At 45.7% G+C, this 22,145-nt stretch overlaps 1 protein-coding gene and 1 non-coding gene across 6 annotated transcripts in view; both read left to right on the forward strand.

Annotated features, from left to right (window-relative positions):
* Nucleotides 1-18,576, forward strand: part of ATG16L1 (autophagy related 16 like 1) — a 39,177-nt gene extending 20,601 nt beyond the window's left edge. For all 5 annotated transcript variants that reach the window (XM_038574224.1, XM_038574222.1, XM_038574226.1 and 2 more), the window contains 9 exons: nt 1,881-1,986; nt 6,354-6,424; nt 7,114-7,185; nt 12,730-12,850; nt 13,123-13,228; nt 15,518-15,667; nt 15,823-15,870; nt 16,184-16,285; nt 17,047-18,576. In XM_038574224.1, coding sequence (XP_038430152.1) covers nt 1,881-1,986; nt 6,354-6,424; nt 7,114-7,185; nt 12,730-12,850; nt 13,123-13,228; nt 15,518-15,667; nt 15,823-15,870; nt 16,184-16,285; nt 17,047-17,140 — 870 coding nt within the window. In that variant the 3' untranslated portion in view covers nt 17,141-18,576. The remainder of the gene's footprint in view (nt 1-1,880; nt 1,987-6,353; nt 6,425-7,113; nt 7,186-12,729; nt 12,851-13,122; nt 13,229-15,517; nt 15,668-15,822; nt 15,871-16,183; nt 16,286-17,046) is intronic.
* On the forward strand, nt 11,952-12,176 carry LOC119866042. Its single transcript, XR_005378944.1, has one exon.
* Nucleotides 18,577-22,145: the final 3,569 nt, after the last annotated feature.

The following is a 22,145-nucleotide window of genomic DNA, read 5'->3' on the forward strand; positions in this document are numbered from 1 at the left end:
GAAAGATAGCATGGAGAAAAAAGAAAAAGAAGGGAATCACACGGGGGCAAAAAGGTTGGCCACTTGTCAGACAGCTTTGCAGCAGTGGGACCTGAGGGCTGCGGCAGGATCACACCACCAAGCAAAATAAAGTGATGTTTATATCCCTGTCCATTAATAAGTGTGATTTTGATGGTATTTCTTTTTATTTATTTATTTATATTTTATTTAAATTCAATTTGCCAGCATATTTCAAGTGTCTTTTTCAGGCCCAAGCGAATGTGATAGGTTTTGTCTTCTCAAAATGATGTTTTAGGCAAGTGGTTGATGACCTGTTTAATGATCTGATATTTGTAATCCACATTTCACAGTCTTTTTTCTTTTTTATTATGGAAAGTTTTTTCGCTTTTTTAATAAAGATTTTATTTATTCATGAGAGACACAGAGATAGGCAGAAACACAGGCAGAGGGAGAAGGAGGCTCCCTGCGAGGAGCCCGATGTGGAACTCGATCCCGGGACTCCAAAGGCAGACGCCCAAACACTGAGCCACCCAGGCATCCCATATTATGGAAATTTTCAAACATCGTTATGAGTAGGGAGAACTTCCAGGTCCCATCATCCTGTCAGGTAGTTCCAGTTAGCCACAGGTGCCAGTTCTATTCTCTCTGCCCCACAGACTTTTGCTAGAACAATTTAGAGCAAATCCCAGACGTTGTAGTTCACCCATAAAGATTTCAGCATCTGTAATCTTTTTCTTTTTCTTTTTTTAAAGATTTTATTTATTTATTCATGAGAGATACAGAGAGAGAGGCAGAGACACAGGCAGAGGGAGAAGCAGGCTCCATGCAGGGAGCCCGATGTGGGACTCAATCCTGGGACTCTGGGATCTTGTCCTGAGCCAAAGGCAGATACTCAACCATTGAGCCACTCAGGCGTCCCTCTTTTTTTTTCTTTTGCTTTTTCTTTTTCTTTTTCTTTTTCTTTTTTTTTTTTAAGATTTATTTATTTTGGAGAGGGTGGGGGGGCAAAGGAAGAGGGAGAAGCAGGCTCCTCACTGAGCAGAAAGCCTGATAGGGGGCTGGATCCCAGGACCCTGGGATCAGGACCTGAGCAGAAGGCAGATGCTTAACTGACTAAGTCAGCAAGTCACTCCTCCCTGTGAAGAATTAAATTCTCCCAGAGTGACCCTTACTTTATCGAAGACCTACTCCCCACGATCAGGGAGTTAGTCCTAGGCCACACAACTTGGTGGAAGACCTTTCCTGTAGATGAGCAAGCTGAGGCTTCAGAAAGTTAATAAGAAACTTGGCAGAAGTCACCCTGCCTAGAATACACTGGTGCCCTGTTATTTCCAGAACAGAATAGAATCCCACTGTGACACTGATATGTAGCAGAAGGACTAGCAGCTGCTCATATTAGGATTCCATATGAGGATATGCTCACCTTTAGGAAAGCTGTAAAGCCTTTCTCTATCATTAGAAGCCATGCTGTACTTTGACTAGGTAGTTTAGCATGTAGCATTAACATAATCTGAACCAAAAGAAAGATGGTTAATCAGAGGCTTACTTTTAAGCTATAAGATCATAGTAGACGATAGATTGAAACTTCATTTTTATTAAGAAAATTAATGCAAAGACAGACTATAGGCAGTCTACACAGATTTTGACTACTTTCTAAGAAGGTTGCACTAAAATAGATGGAACTGTAACTATATGAATAAAACGGTAACAATCTTAGGAGACCCTGGGCTAGGAATCCAAGTTAGTTTATGAGCAGATCCCCTTTATTTATGGATGACTGTCCAGCACCTTTGGTTAGGCATCCATAGTGTTCATTTGTATTGGGCTCTTTCCCCTTGGAATGACAGGGATTGGGTTGAAGCAGGATACTTGTCTTGCAGGATGCTCATGATGGGGAAGTCAACGCTGTGCAGTTCAGCCCTGGCTCCCGGCTGCTGGCCACAGGAGGCATGGATCGGAGAGTTAAGCTTTGGGAAGTGTTTGGAGGTAAGACCCCTGAGTGCAAAGAAGGAGGCTGTTTTGGTGACATCTGGGTGACCTTGCCTTCTGGCACCTTCTCAAAATATCCAATATTTTGTGTCAGTAATTATCTGACCAAAGCATTATCACCATCTCAGTTGCCACAGCTGAGTGGATATTTGCTCTGAGTTTTTAAGTAGTGACTAGAAAATACTGTTAAGTTATGGATTCGTTAGTGTTCATGTTTTCTCAGATATAATCAGAACATCATCCAAGATAATATAGGTTTTAAGGAAAATTAAAAAATCTTAAAGTCGGGGACTTTAGAATTAAACTAAACATTGAGCTGAGGTGTGCACATTTAATAATACCAGTGGCCTTGGCCTGGGGAAAAAGATTGAGGTCATATCTAAGCTTGAGAATAAAAAGAGGTATATCTCCCAGGAAGAATGTATTTATTAACAAGCAGCTTATCATCAAGACCTTGTCTCTTTGACTATACCTTATTTCAGAAGTGGCTTCAGAGTACTCAAATGGGATGGCATTAAAACAGGAAATGGGACTTAATCATGTCTTAGAATTCTGAGGCTGGGGATAGCTCAATTTCAGCATTTTGAGATTTAGTTGAGTCTCATATTTTTTTAATAAAGGAAGGTTGAGGAATAAGACTGAAAATTTTAATAAGAACCGCTTTGTCAACACTCTAGTTATAGTTATAGCACATACATACTCCCCGTAGCACATACATGCTCCCTGTCCAACAAGAAGATCCAATAGGCCCTTGTCTGTGTTATTTCCCGTGATCTTGCCCCAACCCTGTGCAGTTTGAAGGTAGGTATCTCACCACTTGACAAGACGAAAACATGAAAACTCAGAGACACTACTTGATTTGTATAGTTGATTTACATGGCCAGTAACTGATTAGCTAGGCCCTGAGCTGGATCTTCTGACTGGAGAGCCTGCTCTTCCCACTGTGGCCTCCGCTGGGCTATAGAGCAGCTGAAGAAGTATGTGGGTGGCCACTTTTGGTGTGTTTAGAGCAAGAACAGTCTATTGATCCGTTTGGTTATATATAATAGATTATCAATAAAGCACCAAATTTGTCTGCCCTAGCCTTTTTCTTTCTTTTTTTTTGTCTGGAAAGTGACTCCATAATTAAATCCCTGGCGGTTACAGCTAGTTGAAGCCCGTGAAAATTTGTGCCATCTTACCCAAAAAAGTTTCATGAATGCTAATTTTGAAAACTGTGATAATAATAAAGCTATATTGTAATAAGTTTTATGAGATCTGTTTTTGTGAGGTTTTTTTTTTTTTTTTTTTTTTGAGATCTGGTTTTTTTAAATCTAAGCAGGTCATCTGTTTCGATTAGGTCTTATGATTAAATAAAAATAACCCTAGAAATACTTTTTACTTCCTTGTCAGTAAAAGCATCTGTAAGAAAACTAGAACCAACCTTTAGTAATAGTTATGTTTTTGCTGTTGTCAAAGGAAGTAAATGGAAATTAATATTGGCGTAATTTGTGCCAGAGTGTATTTTGTATCAATAAAATGAAAAGTTTCAGGACGCCTGGGAGGCTCAGCAGTTGATCGCCTGCCTTCAGCTCAGGGCGAGACCCTGGAGTTCTGGGATCGAGTCCCACGTCGGGCTTCCTTCATGGAGCCTGCTTCTCTCTCTGCCTCTGTCTCTGCTTCTCTCTCTCTCTCTCTCTGTGTCTCTCATGAATAAATAAATAAATAATATTTTAAAAATAAAATAGGGATCCCTGGATGGCACAGCGGTTTGGTGCCTGCCTTTGGCCCAGGGCGCGATCCTGGAGACCCGGGATCGAATCCCACATCGGGCTCCCGGTGCATGGAGCCTGCTTCTCCCTCTGCCTGTGTCTCTGCCTCTCTCTCTCTGTCTCTGTGTGACTATCATAAATAAATAAAAATAAAAATAAATAAATAAATAAAAAATAAAATGAAAAGTTTTTACTGGGTCTACAGAAATAACATAAAATGTTTGGCAGCACTCTTTATGGTTTTGGGGAGCAAATCTCAGTTATGGCATAATTATAGGGCATTTCTTCTGCAAATCGCTTATTCAGTCAGCAGGCTTTTTTCTCCTTGGCTAATATTTACTGAATCTTGGAAAAGACTAAGTCCAAAAGGCCTTTTATGAAATAGTTTGAGGATCCCATTTTTTACCCTTTTAAAGTATCAGAAGAATGGCACTTTCTGCCCAGTAGACATGCTTATCCTTGGTTATTCTATCAAAATTTTGCAGAAGCTCCATTGAGATGTTGACTTACATTTTGCCACTGTGTTAACTGCCAGAGAAATAGACCAATATCTTGGGCATAAGCCAAAGTGATATTTCTTAGCATTTACAGTAATATTTTTGTAAAGATCTTACTTAAAGACCTTAAGTAGTGTATATTGGCGTTTTCCTACTTTTGAAAAATCTCATGAAAATTAGTATCCAAGAAGAGACTTTAAATGTGCTATATAGATATCTTGCAAATAAATTCAGAAAGTAGGCTTCATCAACCAGTTTAATAATCCTGATGATAAATATATTTGACATTTCCAAACCAGTGTTCCTATTATTTATTACCAGAGAAGTATTAAGAGTAAAGAGTGTTCTTTTTTTTTTTTTTTCTGTTTAAGATTTTATTTATTTATTTATGAAAGACACACAGAGAGGCAGAGACATAGGCAGAGGGAGAAGCAGGCTCCATGCTGGGAGCCCGATGTGGGACTCCATCCCGGAACTCCAGGATCAGCCCTGGACCAAAGGCAGGTGCTAAACCGCTGACCCACTCAGGCATCTCTAAAGACTTTTCTTTGAAATGTCTTCTATTTTGTGCTCCCCTTTTATATAAGTTTCTTTTATAAGATTTATTTATTTTAGAGAAAGAGGGAGAAAGAAAATCTCCAGCAGACTCTGCTCTGAGCACAGAGACTGACATGAGGCTTGATCTCAAGACCCTGAGATCATGACCTGAAAGAAATCAAGAGTCGGATTCTCATCCTACTGAGACATCCAGGCACTCCATCCCCTTTTATGATTTTGATTTAAATGATTAATTGTTGGGATCCCTGGGTGGCGCAGCAGTTTGGCGCCTGCCTTTGGCCCGGGGCACGATCCTGGAGACCCGGGATCGAGTCCCATGTCGGGCTCCCGGTGCATGGAGCCTGCTTCTCCCTCTGCCTGTGTCTCTCTCTCTCTCTCTCTATATGACTATCATTAAAAAAATAAAATAAAAATAAAAAAATAAATGATTAATTGTTTTCCAAGTTTGTCATTCTTAAGCTACCCTTTAATTGGGGGGGGCTTGATCACATCATCTTGAGACTTGTACTCTTGTCACTTTGTGCCTGCATCATTAAAGTTCCCACGTGGGTGGCCAGAGCTGTCTGAGAATAGGACCAGGAGCCCGTGGCTGGGTCTGTTGGTGAGGGAGGCTAGGGAGAGGGAAGCACTGGCATCCAGTTAGATTGCCAGAAGCTTAGGTTCCCAGAGACAGATTAAGTGTACAGGCAAATTCCAGAAACTCCAAACTAGCTTTACTGGCATTCTAAGAACTAGCCAATTGCACTTTTTTTTTTTTTTTTTTAAATTTTATTTATTCGTGAAAGGCAGAGACATAGGCAGAGGGAGAAGCAGGCTTCCTGCAGGGAGCCTGATGCAGAACTCAATCTCAGACCCCAAGATCACACCACCCATGCTTCCCTACACATAATTTTTTAAAATTTCTTTTCAGGGATCCCTGGGTGGCGCAGCGGTTTAGCGCCTGCCTTTGGCCCAGGGCGCAATCCTGGAGACCCGGGATCGAATCCCACATCGGGCTCCCGCTGCATGGAGCCTGCTTCTCCCTCTGCCTATGTCTCTGCCTCTCTCTCTCTCCCTCTCTCTTTCTCTCTCTCTCTCTCTCTGTGACTATCATAAATAATAAATAAAAATTTAAAAAAATATTTCTTTTCAGACCCTAATGAGAATTACCACATGGATTCTGAAAAATTGAGTGGTCAGGTTCTATAGAAGTGATTGTTAAATTAACATAAATATTGATCAAACCCAAAGATGTATTTATCTGAATTAGACATTTTTACTGAAAAAGAGCAGAACTAAAATTCAGTCTCTAAATGGATTGACTGACATGTCTTTCTTTGTAAAGGGAATTGACTACATTTCTAGGAAAGAACAGCGTAGCACATGCAAAGCGCTGGGCCCTGTATCCACAGACACACTGGTGGCTCTTACAGCTGGCCAGCTGTGTATTCTTGCCTCACCACTGCATTTGTCCCCCTGCTCTTAGATGCTGTCTCTGATTGACTTCTGGGTTTCAGGTGCCCCGTTGTAACATAGGTGTTGGCTTTACTTTCCTTTCCTCTGTCTTCTTTTCATCCAGATAAATGTGAGTTCAAGGGTTCCCTGTCTGGCAGTAATGCGGGAATTACGAGCATCGAATTTGACAGTGCTGTAAGTATCCCGTGTCCTCAGAAATGGTTGTGCTCAGAGGTGTTTAGAAACCATTTAAGACATCCGGTTTTTGAAATTTAAAGTTACTCAGTTTCCCTGCTGTTTTCTATCTTAAGTTAAATCAGTGTTAGATCAGGATGCAGATAGATTATAAGTTCTGTGCTGGCTGTGACTATTGAAGACTGGGTGGGGGAGGCAGGTCTGGGGTGCCCTGGCCAGTCAGTGCCTCTGCAGACTTCCCGAAGTCCACAGCTAAAGCCCCGGCAGTGCAGGTAGAGGGGAAGGGGTCTAGCTGGGTGCATCAGAGACGGGGGGGTCTCAGGGAGAGTAGTTTTGGGAGGTTGAGGGAGGGGACAGTCGGTACCTCTGGGTTCTGCAGCTTGGAGAGTGTAGAGAATTGATATCTGATGTTACCGAACGGGGTTAAGGCATGGCTAGTGAACTCGAGAGGACCAGTTTGAGCTGGAGGGTGTGCAGCATTCTAGCGGGATGGCAGGATCGAGCAAGTGTGGATTTACCACAGCTGGTGGGTTCACAGAATATTGGGGTAACAGTTGGTATTCACATCAGATGTGTAGCTTTCGAGCATCTAATAAACCTGTTTCTGGACTTGATTCTTGGGGAATTTGTATCGTGTGGACTGAAATCCTCTACTTTGTCTAAAATTTTCTTCCCCCTTATTCCCATAGGGATCTTACCTCTTAGCAGCTTCAAATGATTTTGCAAGTCGAATCTGGACTGTGGATGATTATCGTTTACGGGTAAGACCCACTTAAGAAAATTAGTATAATCTCCAAACTTCCTTAGGTTCTCAAGGCACAAAATGTAGGAAATGGCGGATTGATTCATTAGGATGGCTGTGTTTTCCTGAAAATCATACTTGATTCCCACCTGCCCTTCTCTTTCTCCCTTGGGAAAATTTTCTTCCTTTGTCCAAGATTCAGTTGCAGAATATTTGCATTAGGAAGCCATCAAATTTTGCATGAAAGCCTCAGGGTATTCCTGTTCCTAAGAACTAGATACTTGAGGCAGGTATCCGTTTTGGCAGAGCTTCAGTGATCCCAGCACTGCTGTAGAAGTTGTGTTTGTTACAGGCTCCAGAGCTAGTGATGAGCTCCCAGAGTAGAGCTGAAAGTAGGACATAGGAGTACATGTAGGTGCACTTAGGATAGTGATAAACACAGCTCAGATACAAGCTGGGAGCAGGTGGGAGGGGAAGGTCAGGGTCATGTGGAGGAATTTGCCTGTGAACCCAGAGTTGGCGAAGAAGTCACTCGGCTTCCACAACAAAGACCAAAACTTCATGGTTATTGCACTTTTGTTCTAATGAAAAACAAATAGCTTAATTTGGAGACAATGTTTTCTCCTAAGCCCGAAGCAATTTTCATGTGAGCTCATAAAGGAAAGGCCTGTTGAAAGGTAAGAGGGAGGCTGAGCTTTTTGAGAAGAAAAAAGTTTGATGCAAGGTTATGAACTTCACATGAACTTCAAGGTAAAACTACAGAGAGGTGGGGAGCTGCAGCAGAATGGTGAATGGTCCATTAAGTAGTTGCCAGAGGTCTGATTGGATGATACTGGGATGCAGCTAGAAGAATCTTTAGAAATGCGTGGTTAACCTATCATTTAGGCTCTCCATTTTCTTGAAGGAGCTGTAGGGAAAATCACCAGTATTAGATGCTAGAATTAGAGGATTCGATACCTCACAGGTGATGGTGACCCTTAATTCTGAGTTGAAAGAGGATCCAGGACTACACATGCAAAGTCTGGGACTTGAAGCTGACAAAAAGTACATTCCTGTGTGAAAGCCAAAGAGCCTCTCTGTGTTCTTGTCTGAATGGAGGAACAGAGATGGAGCACTGGCCCCAGGTGGGCAGAGCTGCCCCTCTGCTGAAGCAGTAGTCACGTCTATTCTGACGCTTGAACAGGTTTTCAGTTGCAGCCCTTTACTTCTGCATCGCCAACATGGCCTAGCCCATTGTCATGGCAGCATTATAAGCCATTGTAGGCTGTGCTGTACTCTGTTAACCATCGATCACTTACTGGACACCTAGGACAGGGTTAAACATTTGTGCAGTCATTAGTTTGCCTAAAGGAAGAAGGACTCTTCCTGAGTGACTATCATGTGTCAAACCTAGTACTGAGGTATTGTTTGCACCCTCCTGCGTTTTCATCCCCAGGGGAACAAGATGAGATAGGTATATGGGGAAACTGAGGCTCAGATAAGCCCACAGAATTGCCTAAGGTCCCAGAGCTACCAGATGAGATGAGAATGGGAACTGAGCCCCTTGCTTTTCTCTGTTTGACCCGGATTATTCTAGTGCCTCTAGAGACAGGTACAGCAGAACTGCCTGCTCTGAAGAGGGACATATAGCCCTCCTTACATCGTAGGCCCTTGGAGGAGAAAAGCAGTTGGGTCAGCCAGTTGTGCTGGATGATATTTTTCGTTGGTGGAACAGTTCTGTTCAGGTGGGCATCAGCCCTTGGATTGGAAATAGGGGGTTGGGAGTTGGACCTAGAAGACAGAGATCATAATGTTGGGAAACTTTTTTTTTTTTTTTTTTTTTTTAAAGATTTTATTTATTTATTCATGAGAGACAGAGAGAGAGAGAGGCAGAGACACAGGCAGAGGGAGAAGCAGGCTCCATGCGGGGAGCCCGACGTGGGACTTGATCCCAGGTCTCCAGGGTCAGGCCCTGAGCTGAAAGCGGCACTAAACCGCTGAGCCACCCGGGCTGCCCTGGGAAACTTTTTTCAAGAGAGTTGAAAAGGAGCACCAAGGTGGAGCATGAGTCTTCAGCTAGGGTTACTGACAGGTTGGGGGTTGATGCTAGGACAGTAGCCTCCCTAGGTAGGCCAGCTGGCTTTGAGGGCATGCTGTCCGTGTATGTGTGATGAAGATCCGGAGGCCTTTTTAAGCAGCTTCTCTGTGCCCAGAGAATCCACGTGAAACTCTCACTGGGGTTCAGGAAGTAAATAAGACTCCCTGTTGTAGGAGACTCTGGCTTCCACTTAGACCCTAGTTAACAGAAGATGTTGGAAGACACAGAAGTCCATGTTCTGAAATTCAGGATTTAAGTCCTTAGTTTTTATAATAAGGGAACAGTGTTGGGAGAGACTGTTTGCTTTAAAATCCTTATAGTAGGGGCACCTGAGTAGCTCAGTTAGTTAAGCATCTGCCTTCAGCTCAGGTCGTGATCTCAAGGTCCTGGGATCAAACCCCTTGTCTGACTCCCTATTCAACAGGGAGTCTGCCTCTCCTTGACATTTATGCGTGCATGCGTGCACGCTCCCTCTGTCTCTCTCAAAGGAATACATAAATTTAAAAAACTCTTGTAGTAAAAGTGTTCTAGGAACAGCCTATTACTGAAAGGGGTCCTTTATAGAGCACTCCTTTGAATAGCGGGTGTTTCACACTCCTTTAAAAATCCAGAAGGTCCTTGCAAAACTGCCTAGTTGCTGTCTGAGATGTGACTTGAGGAACGGGGTTGAACAGCCCACCTGTTCACTTCTCTAATGTTGACATGAAAAGTAACCACAGTAATGAGACTGGCTTTCAGATGGTGGTTTTTACCTCAGAAATATCCTCATCGAGTTTTACATTTTTCTGGGGTCAGTCACCTGGGTGGTGGTGCTAGTGGTAGCTGCTTGCATGGTAGGTGGCCCTTGAAGAAGACAGAGTGAGGCTGCTCTGACACATGAACCCACTTGCCCCATCTCTTAAGGGCCACCGTTTGAAAAAAGAAGATAAAACCTGAAAAATAAGTTGAATTAAATATTGAAAAGAAATGTCAACAACACTGAGTGGATAAAAATTTGACATAAATCTGATGCACTCTGAGCAAGGACTTGTAAATGATGAGAAGTAACCTGGAGGAGGCTGCATTCCATACCTCTCAGGGTGTGGAGAAGGAGCCCATCAGCTGGATCTCCTCCAAAGATGAGATTTGCAGAAGCCCAGACTTTTTTTTTTAAGATTCTATTCATGAGAGACAGAGAAGCAGGCTACCCATGGGGAGACCGATGTGGGACTCAATCCCAGGACCACACCCTGATCATTGTGGGAGACACAACCACTGAGCCACCCAGGTGTCCCCAGAAGCCCGGACTTTTTAAAAAGCAAGCTGACACACACATGAAGAGCCATGAAATAACAGTATTCTTGTTGTTTTGTCAGTCCAGCGGTTTTACTCTGAGATGTCCAGAGAAAGTGGTGTGCCCATAGCTGTTCCCTACACCACTATTTGTGCTCATGAAATGTAAAGTGACCTAGGTGTTTGCTGGGCACAGAAATTTCCATTTAATTATAATCGCCACTTGAAGATTATTTAACTCTCAGAATAACTGTGAAGGTTCTTAGGTACAGAAAGGAAGAGCATTAATGCCCCCAGCAGCGGGCTTTATGCACAGGTCACCTTGTTTGGTCCTTTTACCAAATCAGTGGGAGGAAGAGGTTAGTCCCACAGATGTTCAAGCCCCAGGTGTCCAAAGCCAGAGCATTTTGACTCCGGAACCCATGCGTCTTCAGCTGTCACATGAAAACCGACTTCCACTATAATGTTAAAAGAGCAGTAGATAAATTTTTAGGAGTGTTTTCACATGAGATGGATGAAAGTATTAACATGCATTTGGAGTTCACAAAAAGTAGCTTCTCCCTCCAGTGTTTGCTAGCTGTGGTTTTACTTCTGTAAGAAGAAAGTAAACAGTGAACGTACCCAAAACGTTGATGATGGAGTTTTCATTTATTTATTTATTTTTAGATATTTATTTATTCATGAGAGACACAAAGAGATAGGCACAGGGAAAAAGGAAAAACAGGTTCCTGTGGGGAGTGTGATATGGGACTCGGTCCCAGGACCCTGGGATCGTGACCGGAGCTGAAGACAGCTGTTCAACTGCTGAGCCACCCAGGTGTCCCAACGGAGTTCTTTTCTCCACATGTAATTTACATAGCATGAGGTGTACCTTTGCAAGATTGTATGTCTCCCCATGATCCATACAGTTTGGATGATCTATGGTAAGTAGAATCCTTACTCCCAGAATATAGTGAATGTAAACCTCATTGCTGGAGTTTTCTTGATCTTACGAGAAGGATCCGTGGGAGGTTTTTACACAGCCACAGCACAGCTGCCCCTTGTTGGCAGCAATTATATGATGCCGTTCCAGTTTCAGAGAGGTTTAAATGTGGGAGAGTCTTCAAGTCTGTGCCAGCTTCTCCCTTTGAAAGGGAGAAGTACGTGTGGGCCTGAGTCTTCTGCTCCTGTGCTGAAAGGAGAGAGGGAAGCACTAAACATTTAACACGGAACTGCTCCCCTCAGCAGAGAGGGAAGCACTAAACATTTAACACAGAACTGTGAGTTCTCATCTTCGGAAGTCAATGTTGAAACCCGATAAATAAGTTAGCAGTTGCAGTAACTATATTAAAGCTTTTACAGACTTTATTTATTAGTTGGTTAGAAAGAAAACCTCAGTGAATACTTTCTGAGCCTTTGCGATTTTGTACATAGAAACATGTTGACCTGCAGTGAAAAGTCAGTGATGAATACTGAAAGGTCTGATTCCCAGGGTCTCCTCCTTGCACCTTTAGCATCCCACTGGGCTCCAGTAGTGCTGTGGTGGGCAGAAGGGCTGCTGGTGCTGGGAGATGCCCCAGTTCTGTGTTCCTTGGCTAGCACCCCGCAGCTAGCCACGAAAAGGTTTGATTGTTGGGAGTGCTGGTATCTGTGGTTATGGTCTGACATTTCAAGCTGAGACCTCTGATTGAAAAAAACCCCCAGGGGTTTTAATTGTTTATTTAAAGAGTCCTGATGTTTCCTTTTGTAAATTATGCCTGCAGGGAACCTGTCTGTTGTGACTTTAAATAGGGTCTGGACTGGGCACTGGGTAAAATCCACGCTTTTAAAAATTCTGTAATTTGATACAATCCAGATTTACAAAAAAAAAAAAAAACTTTTTTTTTTTTTTTGCAAGAATAGAATACTACAGACTGGTGGTATCTATAACAGAGCTTATTTCAAAAAGGTCCTCCATCTGCCCATCCCTTTTTTGAGGATAGAGACACATGAAGTTGGCTCTAGTGGTGTTAGATTTTTTTTTTTTTTAATGTTTTTTTTGTCCTGGGAAATTGATGTTCTTCCTCTTGATACCTCACCTCTGGGCGACACCACAAGATAGGCTTTTTGAATGTTTTGCCGAGCTACATATCCTTCTGTCTGAATATTCCTGACCAGATCTCTGGGTGTTTGGAGAAGCTAGCTCTTTCAGCATGGGGGGCCCCCAAGGCTTACCCTGGCTGTGTTCTCTCCTAGCACACGCTCACAGGACACAGCGGCAAAGTGCTGTCTGCCAAATTCCTGCTGGACAATGCCCGTATTGTTTCTGGAAGTCATGACCGGACCCTCAAGCTCTGGGATCTACGCAGCAAAGTCTGTGAGGAAATTCAGTCTCTCTGTCTATATGTACAATTAGACGTTAACCAGGAGGTGTTTGTTTCCACTTGAAAGTCTACATTTAGCGTGATACAGTTTGAATTGCAAGAATAGTGTCATATTCAGAGTGGCGTTGAGGTAGTGACAGCTTTTCTTGTTTGATATTGTGTCCAAATAAGAAGCTCTGGTTACTTAGAGCAAGAGGGAAGCCATGCTGCCTGCACAGCCATGGAGGGGCTTGTGCTTGATGACTAACGTTCGGTTTTCTTTCAGGCATAAAGACGGTGTTTGCAGGATCCAGCTGCAACGATATCGTCTGCACAGAGCAGTGTGTCATGAGTGGCCATTTTGACAAGAAAATTCGTTTCTGGGACATCCGGTATAATACCCCAGAGCTTGGTGGGGGAGGCAGATGAGTGGGTCTTCCCACTCGTGAGGTTTTATTTATGCGGTGTGTTTTTTAAAATCCCTGGAGGTGGCAGAAAGGAGCTCCAGTCCACATTTATCTCAGTAGTTTGGTATTCTTGACCATGAAGTAGGCTGTTGCGTTCAGTGATCACTTACAAGCACACCCGCTACACTTCTTAGGCACTTTGCCAGCTGCTAGGTAAGCAAAAATGAACAGCTAGGTAGTTGGAAATGTCATAGGGAAGGTAGACACATATAGGTCTGCACGGTTCTCAAGTAGAGCCAGGCATCTTTGTTCAAGGACATGAGAGAACACCTGGCAGGATAAGTCTGGAGGAAGTGAGTGGGTGTCCCACGGCAGAAAAGTTACTGATGGGGCAGCCCGGGTGGCTCAGCGGTTTAGCGCCGCCTTCGACCCAGGGCCTAATCCTGGAGACCCAGGATTGAGTTCCACGTCAGGCTCCCTGCATGGAGCCTGCTTCTCCCTCTGCCTGTATCTCTGCCTCTCTCTCTGTGTCTCTCATGAATAAATAAATAAAATCTTTAAAAAAAAAAAAAGAAAGAAAGAAAGAAAAAAAAAGTTACAGACTTTCCAGCCAGGACAGCAGGACAGCCTGGTAGGTTGGGCCATGGGCAGACAGGACTAGCAGCTGCTGGGTAGGGATCAGATGGCCATTTGTAAGTGACTTCCTCCTATAAGCCATCGGGTATTTAACAAAGGACTGTTCTCATGAGTCAGTAGATGGTGCTGGTGGTGGTCAGACGGTGTCCTGGGAGCAGGTTCCTCAAGCAGTAAAGGAGAGATGGAAGGGAACAGATTTGAGGGAACATTTGGCATATGGGGGGTGAGGAAAGGGAGAACTGAAGCCAGGTGGGGAATAATCAATAGATACTGTATTCTGATTAGCATGCAAATTTGTGGTTTCTAAGAGACATTTGGATTAACAATTTTTGAGAGGGGTTGGATGGGGAAAAAAACAAGTCGTCGCAGGGGGACTCTGAAAACATGAGAATGACTCAGATACCCCGTGAAACAGACCACATTTTAGGGAGCCGCCAAGGAAGGTGGCCATAGATGGAAAACTGGAGGGTCCTGTTGATGGGCCACTGTTGGGGAGCAGAGAGTTTGGATGGTGGGCGGAGTCTGGTGGGATAAGGCCCTGGGACAAGGCTGGTGGGTTAGGAGGGAGGTTGCTGCTGGTCAGGGGAATGCGGGGTGGTTGTGGAAGGGTGGGGGCAAGGAGCCTATGCTTACTGATGATACATAGAAAGCCCTGTTGGGAAGCTAGTAGCTCCTGGACAGCACTTCCAAGTTTTATTCATAACCTTTGGTTAGCCTTTTTGAACCAGAAACATGGCATTTTAGTGTTAAACCAGATATTGAAAGTGTCCTGGTCCACCCCCTAATTGGCCAGAAGACGACCCAGGGAAGTGCATTGGCTGGTCTCTAGCCACACGTTCAGCACCGATACGTTCAGCACCAATAAGATAAGCACTCTCAGTTTTGGTTTCATTGAAACCTTACAACAAAATAACTATAGAAGAGTCCACACCTCCTTTGGCTGTACCAACAGGGCCCTGTAAGCTTGCTGTTCATGGGCCTGGGTAGGGATGAGCCTGGAGGACAGTTGGGCAACTGAAAGGAAGAAGGACTTGTCTGGGGCAAGGACTCTGCTCTGGAGTCCAGCTCCACACCTGGAATCACTCAGCTGGATTGGGGGACCCTGGAGCTGAACTTTTAAGGCAGGGAGTCTGTGAGAAGCCACGTTTGTCAGTATACAGTACAGTGTCCCACACCCACCAGAGCAAGCTCATGAGCCCTTGGTCACGTTGACATATTATCATCAGAAGAGTACTAAATGGTTATGAGCCCTGCTTAGTTTGTGCTGATCTGAAGCTCTGATTGGCAGTTACTGTAGCATTCCCCAAACAGGTGAGGAAATTCTTCTCGAATTCAGAATTCTAGTACTTAAACTATTACTATGGAATGTATTGACAAAAATAATAAATTCTTCCCTAATTCAGAGTTCTAGTGCTTAAACTATTACTGTAGAAATGTATCGGCAGAAAAATAGTAAAAGCAGTCCCTAAAGTGATTTTTACAAGGTCGGGAGACAGTCACTGTCCTTGAAAAGTACTGCATTCTAGTCAAATTACCTTTATTTCCCTCTTTTCCCCATGGAGCATGGCAACTGGTCAAAATGGGGAAGTTCTGGCACCTCTGCATTACATCTTCTCAGACTTCACATCGCTTTCACAGATCGGAGAGCATCGTCCGGGAGATGGAGCTGCTGGGGAAGATTACGGCCCTGGACTTAAACCCGGAAAGAACAGAACTCCTCAGCTGCTCCCGTGATGACTTGCTAAAGATCATCGATCTGCGAATAAATGCTGTCAGACAGACGTTTAGGTAACTGAAGACATGCTGGTTTGGGTTTTACTTGAATCTTGCCATTTTTCTGGAGGTTGCATGAACACCAGAGGCCCTGAAAAGCCCTGACCCTGCTCTCTTAAATCCTGTGTGGTGTGAGCTCTTGGGGTAAACAGTGCTGTTGTTTATTTCAGCGCACCTGGGTTCAAGTGCGGCTCCGATTGGACCAGAGTTGTGTTTAGGTGAGTTGTGAGCGATGTTCCTCCTGCCCCCTTCCCACCTCCCAACCTGGTGCATCCCAGAGGGCATCTGTACACTGTCTCACCCTAGGGGAGTGTCCAGGAGTGACCTGGAAGCCCATCACCAGGGGTCACTATCACGGTTTCCTACCTGTCTGGTGTCCCTAAGAACTGTTTGAGAGCTGCTAGGGAAGGTGGACTCTCTGGAGAAGGGCACCCCGTTTCCCAGTTCTTGCTTTGCACGGCACTTCTCTCACAGGACACTGAATTGAGGATGGGCAGTTGACACTTTTTCTGGTCTTACTGTGTTCTGCAGCCCTGATGGTGGTTATGTGGCAGCGGGCTCGGCTGAGGGCTCTCTCTACATCTGGAGCGTGCTCTCAGGGAAAGTGGAGAAAGTCCTTTCCAAGCAGCATGGGTAAGGTGAACCCTGTTACCCCCTGAGGTGGTGTGCATGTACTGTGATTTCATCCCAGGGGTCTTGCCCCTTGGGGCACGGACCAGATCAGCCCAATGAGGGCAGCGTGTGTTTGCGTGCTATGCTGTGAGCAGGGTTAGTGGGGAGAGGCTGGGGCTGTTCGTGGGGTACGGCTAGCAGCCACGTTCTGCTTAGTGGGATCACAGGCTACCCCAGTTAGAGCCCTTCGAGTAGTGGCTGCTGGAGAAAGGGAAGCATCCTGTCTCTCTGCTCTCCCTCTTTCCCTCTGCTTCTCCCCTCTGAACTTCTTTTCTTGGGAGACTGATTGTAAACACTGATTTTCATAGACTATTTTTCAGTCCTTCTCTAGGCTCCTTTTTTTTTTTTAGGTTTGTTCTCTCCACCCAAGCTCAAGTGCTAGTTGGGATAGACATGAGCTTTCCTCCAGAACCACCTCTCCCTACTCCCAAGGGCAGTAGCCACTGTCTACTCCTTATTCAGTCCCCTGAGGCTCTTGTTTGAGGATGCCAGCTACCCCCTTAGGGTAGACTTGACACACCTGACTCCTCTCATTCCTAGACTGTTTCCTAAAACACAGTGCAGGGTTCGCATCCTGGTGCTCATTAACAGAGGCCTGTCAGTGAGTGGCTGTGATCCTGGCCAGTAAACCAGGTTGGCAAAAGCCTTGCTCCCTGAATTCGAGGGAGCCTGGCATTCAGGTTACTAAGATCTCACAGATGTTTCAACCTCTCTCTTTGAAGCTCGTCCATCAATGCTGTGGCGTGGTCCCCCTCCGGCTCGCACGTTGTCAGTGTGGACAAAGGAAGCAAAGCTGTGCTCTGGTCGGAATATTGATGGCACTTCCTCGAGAGTAGAGCTGAAGCCGGAGAAGCACACCAACTCCCGCAACTCTGTCCTGGCAGGTGGTGTGTTGGGTGTTAGCTTTGACCTCCGGAGAAGAGCTGGAGCCATGTGAGGCAATGGCCTTCCTTTGAACAGGATTTCTGAGGATTTTAGCTGAGGTCTCGAATGGCCTGAAAGAATAACACTGAAAAAAGTCTGGCCCTGCAGTCCCTTAGCAGAGGTTCAGGTTCTTGCCTTGATTTGGGTGGGAAACACTACTGGCTCTGATCTTCCATACCTCAGTGGGGGGAGCACAGGCACCTGCCGGGTTCCTCGCTCGCTGGCAGTGCCAACAACACCCCACGTGTCTGGGTGTCGGTTCTCCCTCCGTGCTTTCTCCCGTCCTTCCAGAGTCAGTCCTGGCCGAATGCATGTCCTATCACTTCGGGGTGGTTTTCCCGGTGAACTCGCTCGAATCATTGGATTAACAGAAACCCAAACAGGATTACCCCTGCCCTCAGTACACAGGGACTGCCCTGATTTCTGAGGAGACGACAGGACTGTGGTCCTCCCTGCTGGTCTGTGTCATTATTACAAAGCTCTTACTCTGATCTCATCTGATTACTGTTGGAATTTCCTTAGATCTCCTAAACCGTTCTTAGAAAGCAGTTGTTCTTCAAAGGTTCGGGCTTCCTTTCTCCCTAACAATGCTTACATACCTATTTCTTGGTCAAGAAATAAGTCTGTGGCTGAAAGAACTTTTCGGATGTAGGAGAGGAAGTGCTGAAACCTTCGGGGGAAGTGCACGTGCTGCAGGAGTGGAGGGTCTTTTGTGGACTTCCAGAAAGTGGGCGGGGTGTGCACCACCTTCTTCCCAGGTGCGCCTCAGTTACAGTCACTGGTAACGAGGGATTGGAGGCCTCGAATGTATTAGCCTGGAGCCAGCAGTTCCGGGTCACTGCCCCTTTGCCAAGCCTATGTGCAATACCCCCTCGGTGCTTTAGTGCGAGAAGCCCATTCCAAGAAGCATGGGGATGTCCTCTTTAGGTTTCAGGAGTTAGGATCAAGGCCAGGGAAAAACTGGCCTGTGGCTTTTTTTTTTTTTTTTTTTACATTTATCTTTGCCATTTTACCTGTGTATATCATTTTAGTTCCTGAGTGACTGAAACACCAATACTTTCATCACTTTTTAATTTGCACTTTATTTTTTTCCTTCCACACTTGTTCTCTGGACAGCTGTGGGCATGAGTGCTGGAGCTGGGTGAGGAGGGGCGCCGTGTCCGTCCTCCCTCTACCCCCAGCCCTCCTCCCCCACTTTCCAGCATGCTGCTCCAAGAGCTCAAGGGGAGGTGGAATTCACAGGCCAGGGCGCATCTTTTATTTATTTAATTATGTTGCCCAACAGAACTTGATTGTAAATAAAAAAGAAATCTGTTATATACTTTTCACACTCTGTCTCTTGGTAGTTATTTTATGCTCTTCTGTCCTTCAGAGAAAAAGCTGTTTCTCTCATTTGTTTTCCTGATACTCATTTTTAAAAACAGGCTGCTCTTTTCCTGGGTCTCTCGTCATCATCATTTAAGCCCCCACTCCCACTGCCTGTAAACCTGCATTCCTGTTTCACACCACATGTAAGTCTTAAGCTGGAAAAGGGTCTCGTGCATGTCCGTGTCTGTCCTGTGAGCACCCAGCGAGCACACTGATGAGACTCCTGAGGTTGTTCCATGCTGCAGCCAGGGCAAGCGCCCGCTTCCTCACTGGAGACTCTGTCTGTAGGGTTGATGATGAGCCTACTGGTCTCCTGCTGGTCTCCGGCCTCTAGGCTGAAGGGGCATGAATGACCTCGCAGGCAAGTAATTTGTTCACGAGGACTCCGGTCTCTAGCAAGCAGCCTCCTGCTAGGACGAATCCTGGTCTCTGGGAGTCCACCTGCAGGGCCACTGTCCTGTCCCCAGCCACTGCTGTACCGAAGGGTCCAGCCAACATCGGAGTCCAGATTCTGTGATGATCTGAAGTCTCCAAGGCATCCCACAGTCTCAGGAAGCCAAAGGAGCCCTTTGCAGTCACTTGCAAGGAGGTAAGTTAACAGAGATGTAAGTGTTGCAGTAACCTCCAGTCGGCCCGTTTTCTTTGAACTTGGCAGGAAGCTTGGCTGTTCTCTACTTTGAGCCAAGAGGTTTCAGGCTTGAGATCCATCCACACTGTGAAGCTTTCTTCAGGTCACCTGACCTCCAAGGCTGAGCGGTTTGATGTGTGCACCGCAGTGGAATAGGGCTTCATCCGACTGCCTGTCAGATCATCTGGGACCCTGTCCTCCCCTCCTGCTGCCAAGTTCTGCTGATGGGGCTGGGCACAGGTGGGCGTAAGACTTCCCCATTTCCCAGCTGAATCCCAGCAGTTGGAGCTGGTATGCTACTTAAGACGTGTTGGCTTTGACCCAGACATTAACCTATCTCAGAAGTTGAGAATTTTAAAATGACTTTAAATGAACTTATATTCCCTAGTTCATTTCCCAAAATAGATAAATCAAGCTCAGTGCCTTATTAAAGCACATAACCCTAGCCTTTGTCCTATAAATCTTGCAAAGCCCCTCTACATCTTTCACATTGTGGCACACAGGAGATTCAGTATGGACACTGGGGTAAGTGGATGAAGATGCTCTCAGCTGGGAGGGACCAGCCCAGATCTGAGTGTACCAAAGTGTGCAGAGCTACCCATGTCTTCACATGGCCTAGCACAACCATGCTCCTAACTGGACATTTTGAAATGTGCACTTGAGACTCCTTACCCGTGTTGGCACCAGGAAAGAGTGTAGCCGTGATGAAACTCCCCGCACAAGACTGCTGGCTGCGAAACCATGAATGGGTTCCTGCAGGGCCTTGGATTGTAATCAGGAGCCTGTGGCTCTCAAATTCTGTGATCTGTGAACTGTATCCCATGTCACAAGTGGTGGGGGGGTTGATAACCTAGCAAGAAGCTGTTCTAGTGTCCTGACCCCTAGTGGGCGCCACTGCCTCCAATTGGACTGCTTCCCCAGCCACCACCCCACACACACACACACACACACACACACACACACACACACACCCGCCCCCATGTGAGGCTGACACCAGATGGCCCCAGGCTGGTCACTGATGCCTGATTCCACTACATCTCTCTCATGCCCAAGATAGTGCCCACTCACTAGAAATTGCCAGTTTTCAAACCAATAATAAATTTTGGAAATCTTGAGTAAAGTGAAATATACCCATTTGTATAGATTTTGTAAGAAAATTGAGGAAAAGTGTTACAATCCAGTAAGACTGGTCTCTGATCAGGAAAGTTACTCCTGGGCAGCCCAGGTGGCTCAGCGGTTTGGCGCCACCTTCAGCCCAGGGCCTGATCCTGGAGACCCAGGATCGAGTCCCACATCTGGCTTCCCACGTGGAGCCTGCTTCTCCCTCTGCCTGTGTCTCTGCCTCTCTCTCTCTCTCTCTCTCTCTCTCATGAATAAATAAAATCTTTAAAAAAAAAAAAAAAAAAAAAAAGGAAAGTTACTCCTTGCTCTCTTTCCCAAAATCTCCAAAGGGGGGCAGGAAGGATGAGGCGGGGGGGGGGGGGTGCCTGGGTGGCTCAGATGTTCAAGCATCTGCCTTTGGCTCAGGTTATGATCCCAGAATCCTGGATCGAGCCCCTCATTGGACTCCCTGCTCATTGGGGGTGGGGGGAGTGTCTGCTTCTCACTCTCTGCCCCTCCCCTCACTGATGCTCTCTCACTCTCAAAATCTTTTAAAAAGGAAAAATTAACTGCTTCACCTCCACAAAATTTGATTTTCGTACCTCAGGGAGCTCTGGCTTTCATAGCACAGCCCTACTGGTTTCCATCTGTACCTCCCAACCCGTCCCTGCCTGCCTCCCAGATACTTTTTCCATCCTCTTTGTGCTCCCTCCAAGCTGTGCTCCTCAGACACTCCCACTCTCCGTGAGTTTTCCATGGGGCTACACAGTCCTTGTCTAACCCTAACTGACAGGCATAGTGAACTACATCCACATCAGTGGATCCAGAATCTGAGGAGGCAGAGGGAACACTGGTGTGTAAGGAGCCCTGGTGCCTGTACCCACCACTCAACAACTCTGTATTTGGGAGTTTTTTGTTTTGTTTTTTCTTGTAAATATTTTATTTATTCATGAGAGAGGCAGAGACAGAGGGAGAAGAAGGCTCCCTGTAGGGAGCTGGGTGTGGGACTCGATCCCAGGACCCTAGGATCACGACCTGAGCCAAAGACACCCTCAACCACTGAGCCACCCAGGTGCCCCAGCTGGAGTATTTGACAACAAACTTGAAGCATGTCATTTTCCACAGAAATCAGCATGCTGCCCAAACAAGGACACCTTGCCAGAGTTACACCTCATAGAATTGACAAGAACTTTGTCATCAACTATCCAGTCCATATTCAAATTGTCCTGATTGTTTCAATAATGGGTTTTTTATGATGAGCTTGTTTGGATCAGGATCCAGTTAGCTTTTGCTGCATAATGAACTACCTTAAAATGTAATGGCTTGAATCAACCATTATTTCTCACAAGTCTGAGTGGGCTGGGCTGGCCCGGTTGGGGATGAATGGTAGAGGGTGGCCTCATGCACGCCTGGCAGGCAGCTAGGAGAACAAGGATGATGCAGCAAGAATGCACCCGTCAATGTGCCAGTACTTGTCACTCTGCCCGGGTCGCCTTTGTCACATCCTATTGGCTAGAGCAGATGGCACAGGCAACCTTGCCTGAGTGTGGGGCGCCACCCAGCAGCATGGGGGCAGGAAAAGGAACCAATTGGAGCTGTTGTGGCAATTGTCCACAGTAAGAGCTACTATGTTCTGTTCTCAGGTCTTTTTTATTCTAGAGCAATATCTATTGCTGACTTCGTTTTATGCCCCACTTTGGATTTGGTTGACTTTCCCCATAGAAGCAGTGTGTGTGTGTGTGTCCTGTGTGGGAGCAGTAGCCCTGCACGATGCCAAGTGCCAGCCTCCTGTGGAGTGGA

This window comes from Canis lupus, chromosome 25 (genome assembly GCF_011100685.1).
Source record: "Canis lupus familiaris isolate Mischka breed German Shepherd chromosome 25, alternate assembly UU_Cfam_GSD_1.0, whole genome shotgun sequence".
NCBI lineage: Eukaryota > Metazoa > Chordata > Mammalia > Carnivora > Canidae > Canis > Canis lupus.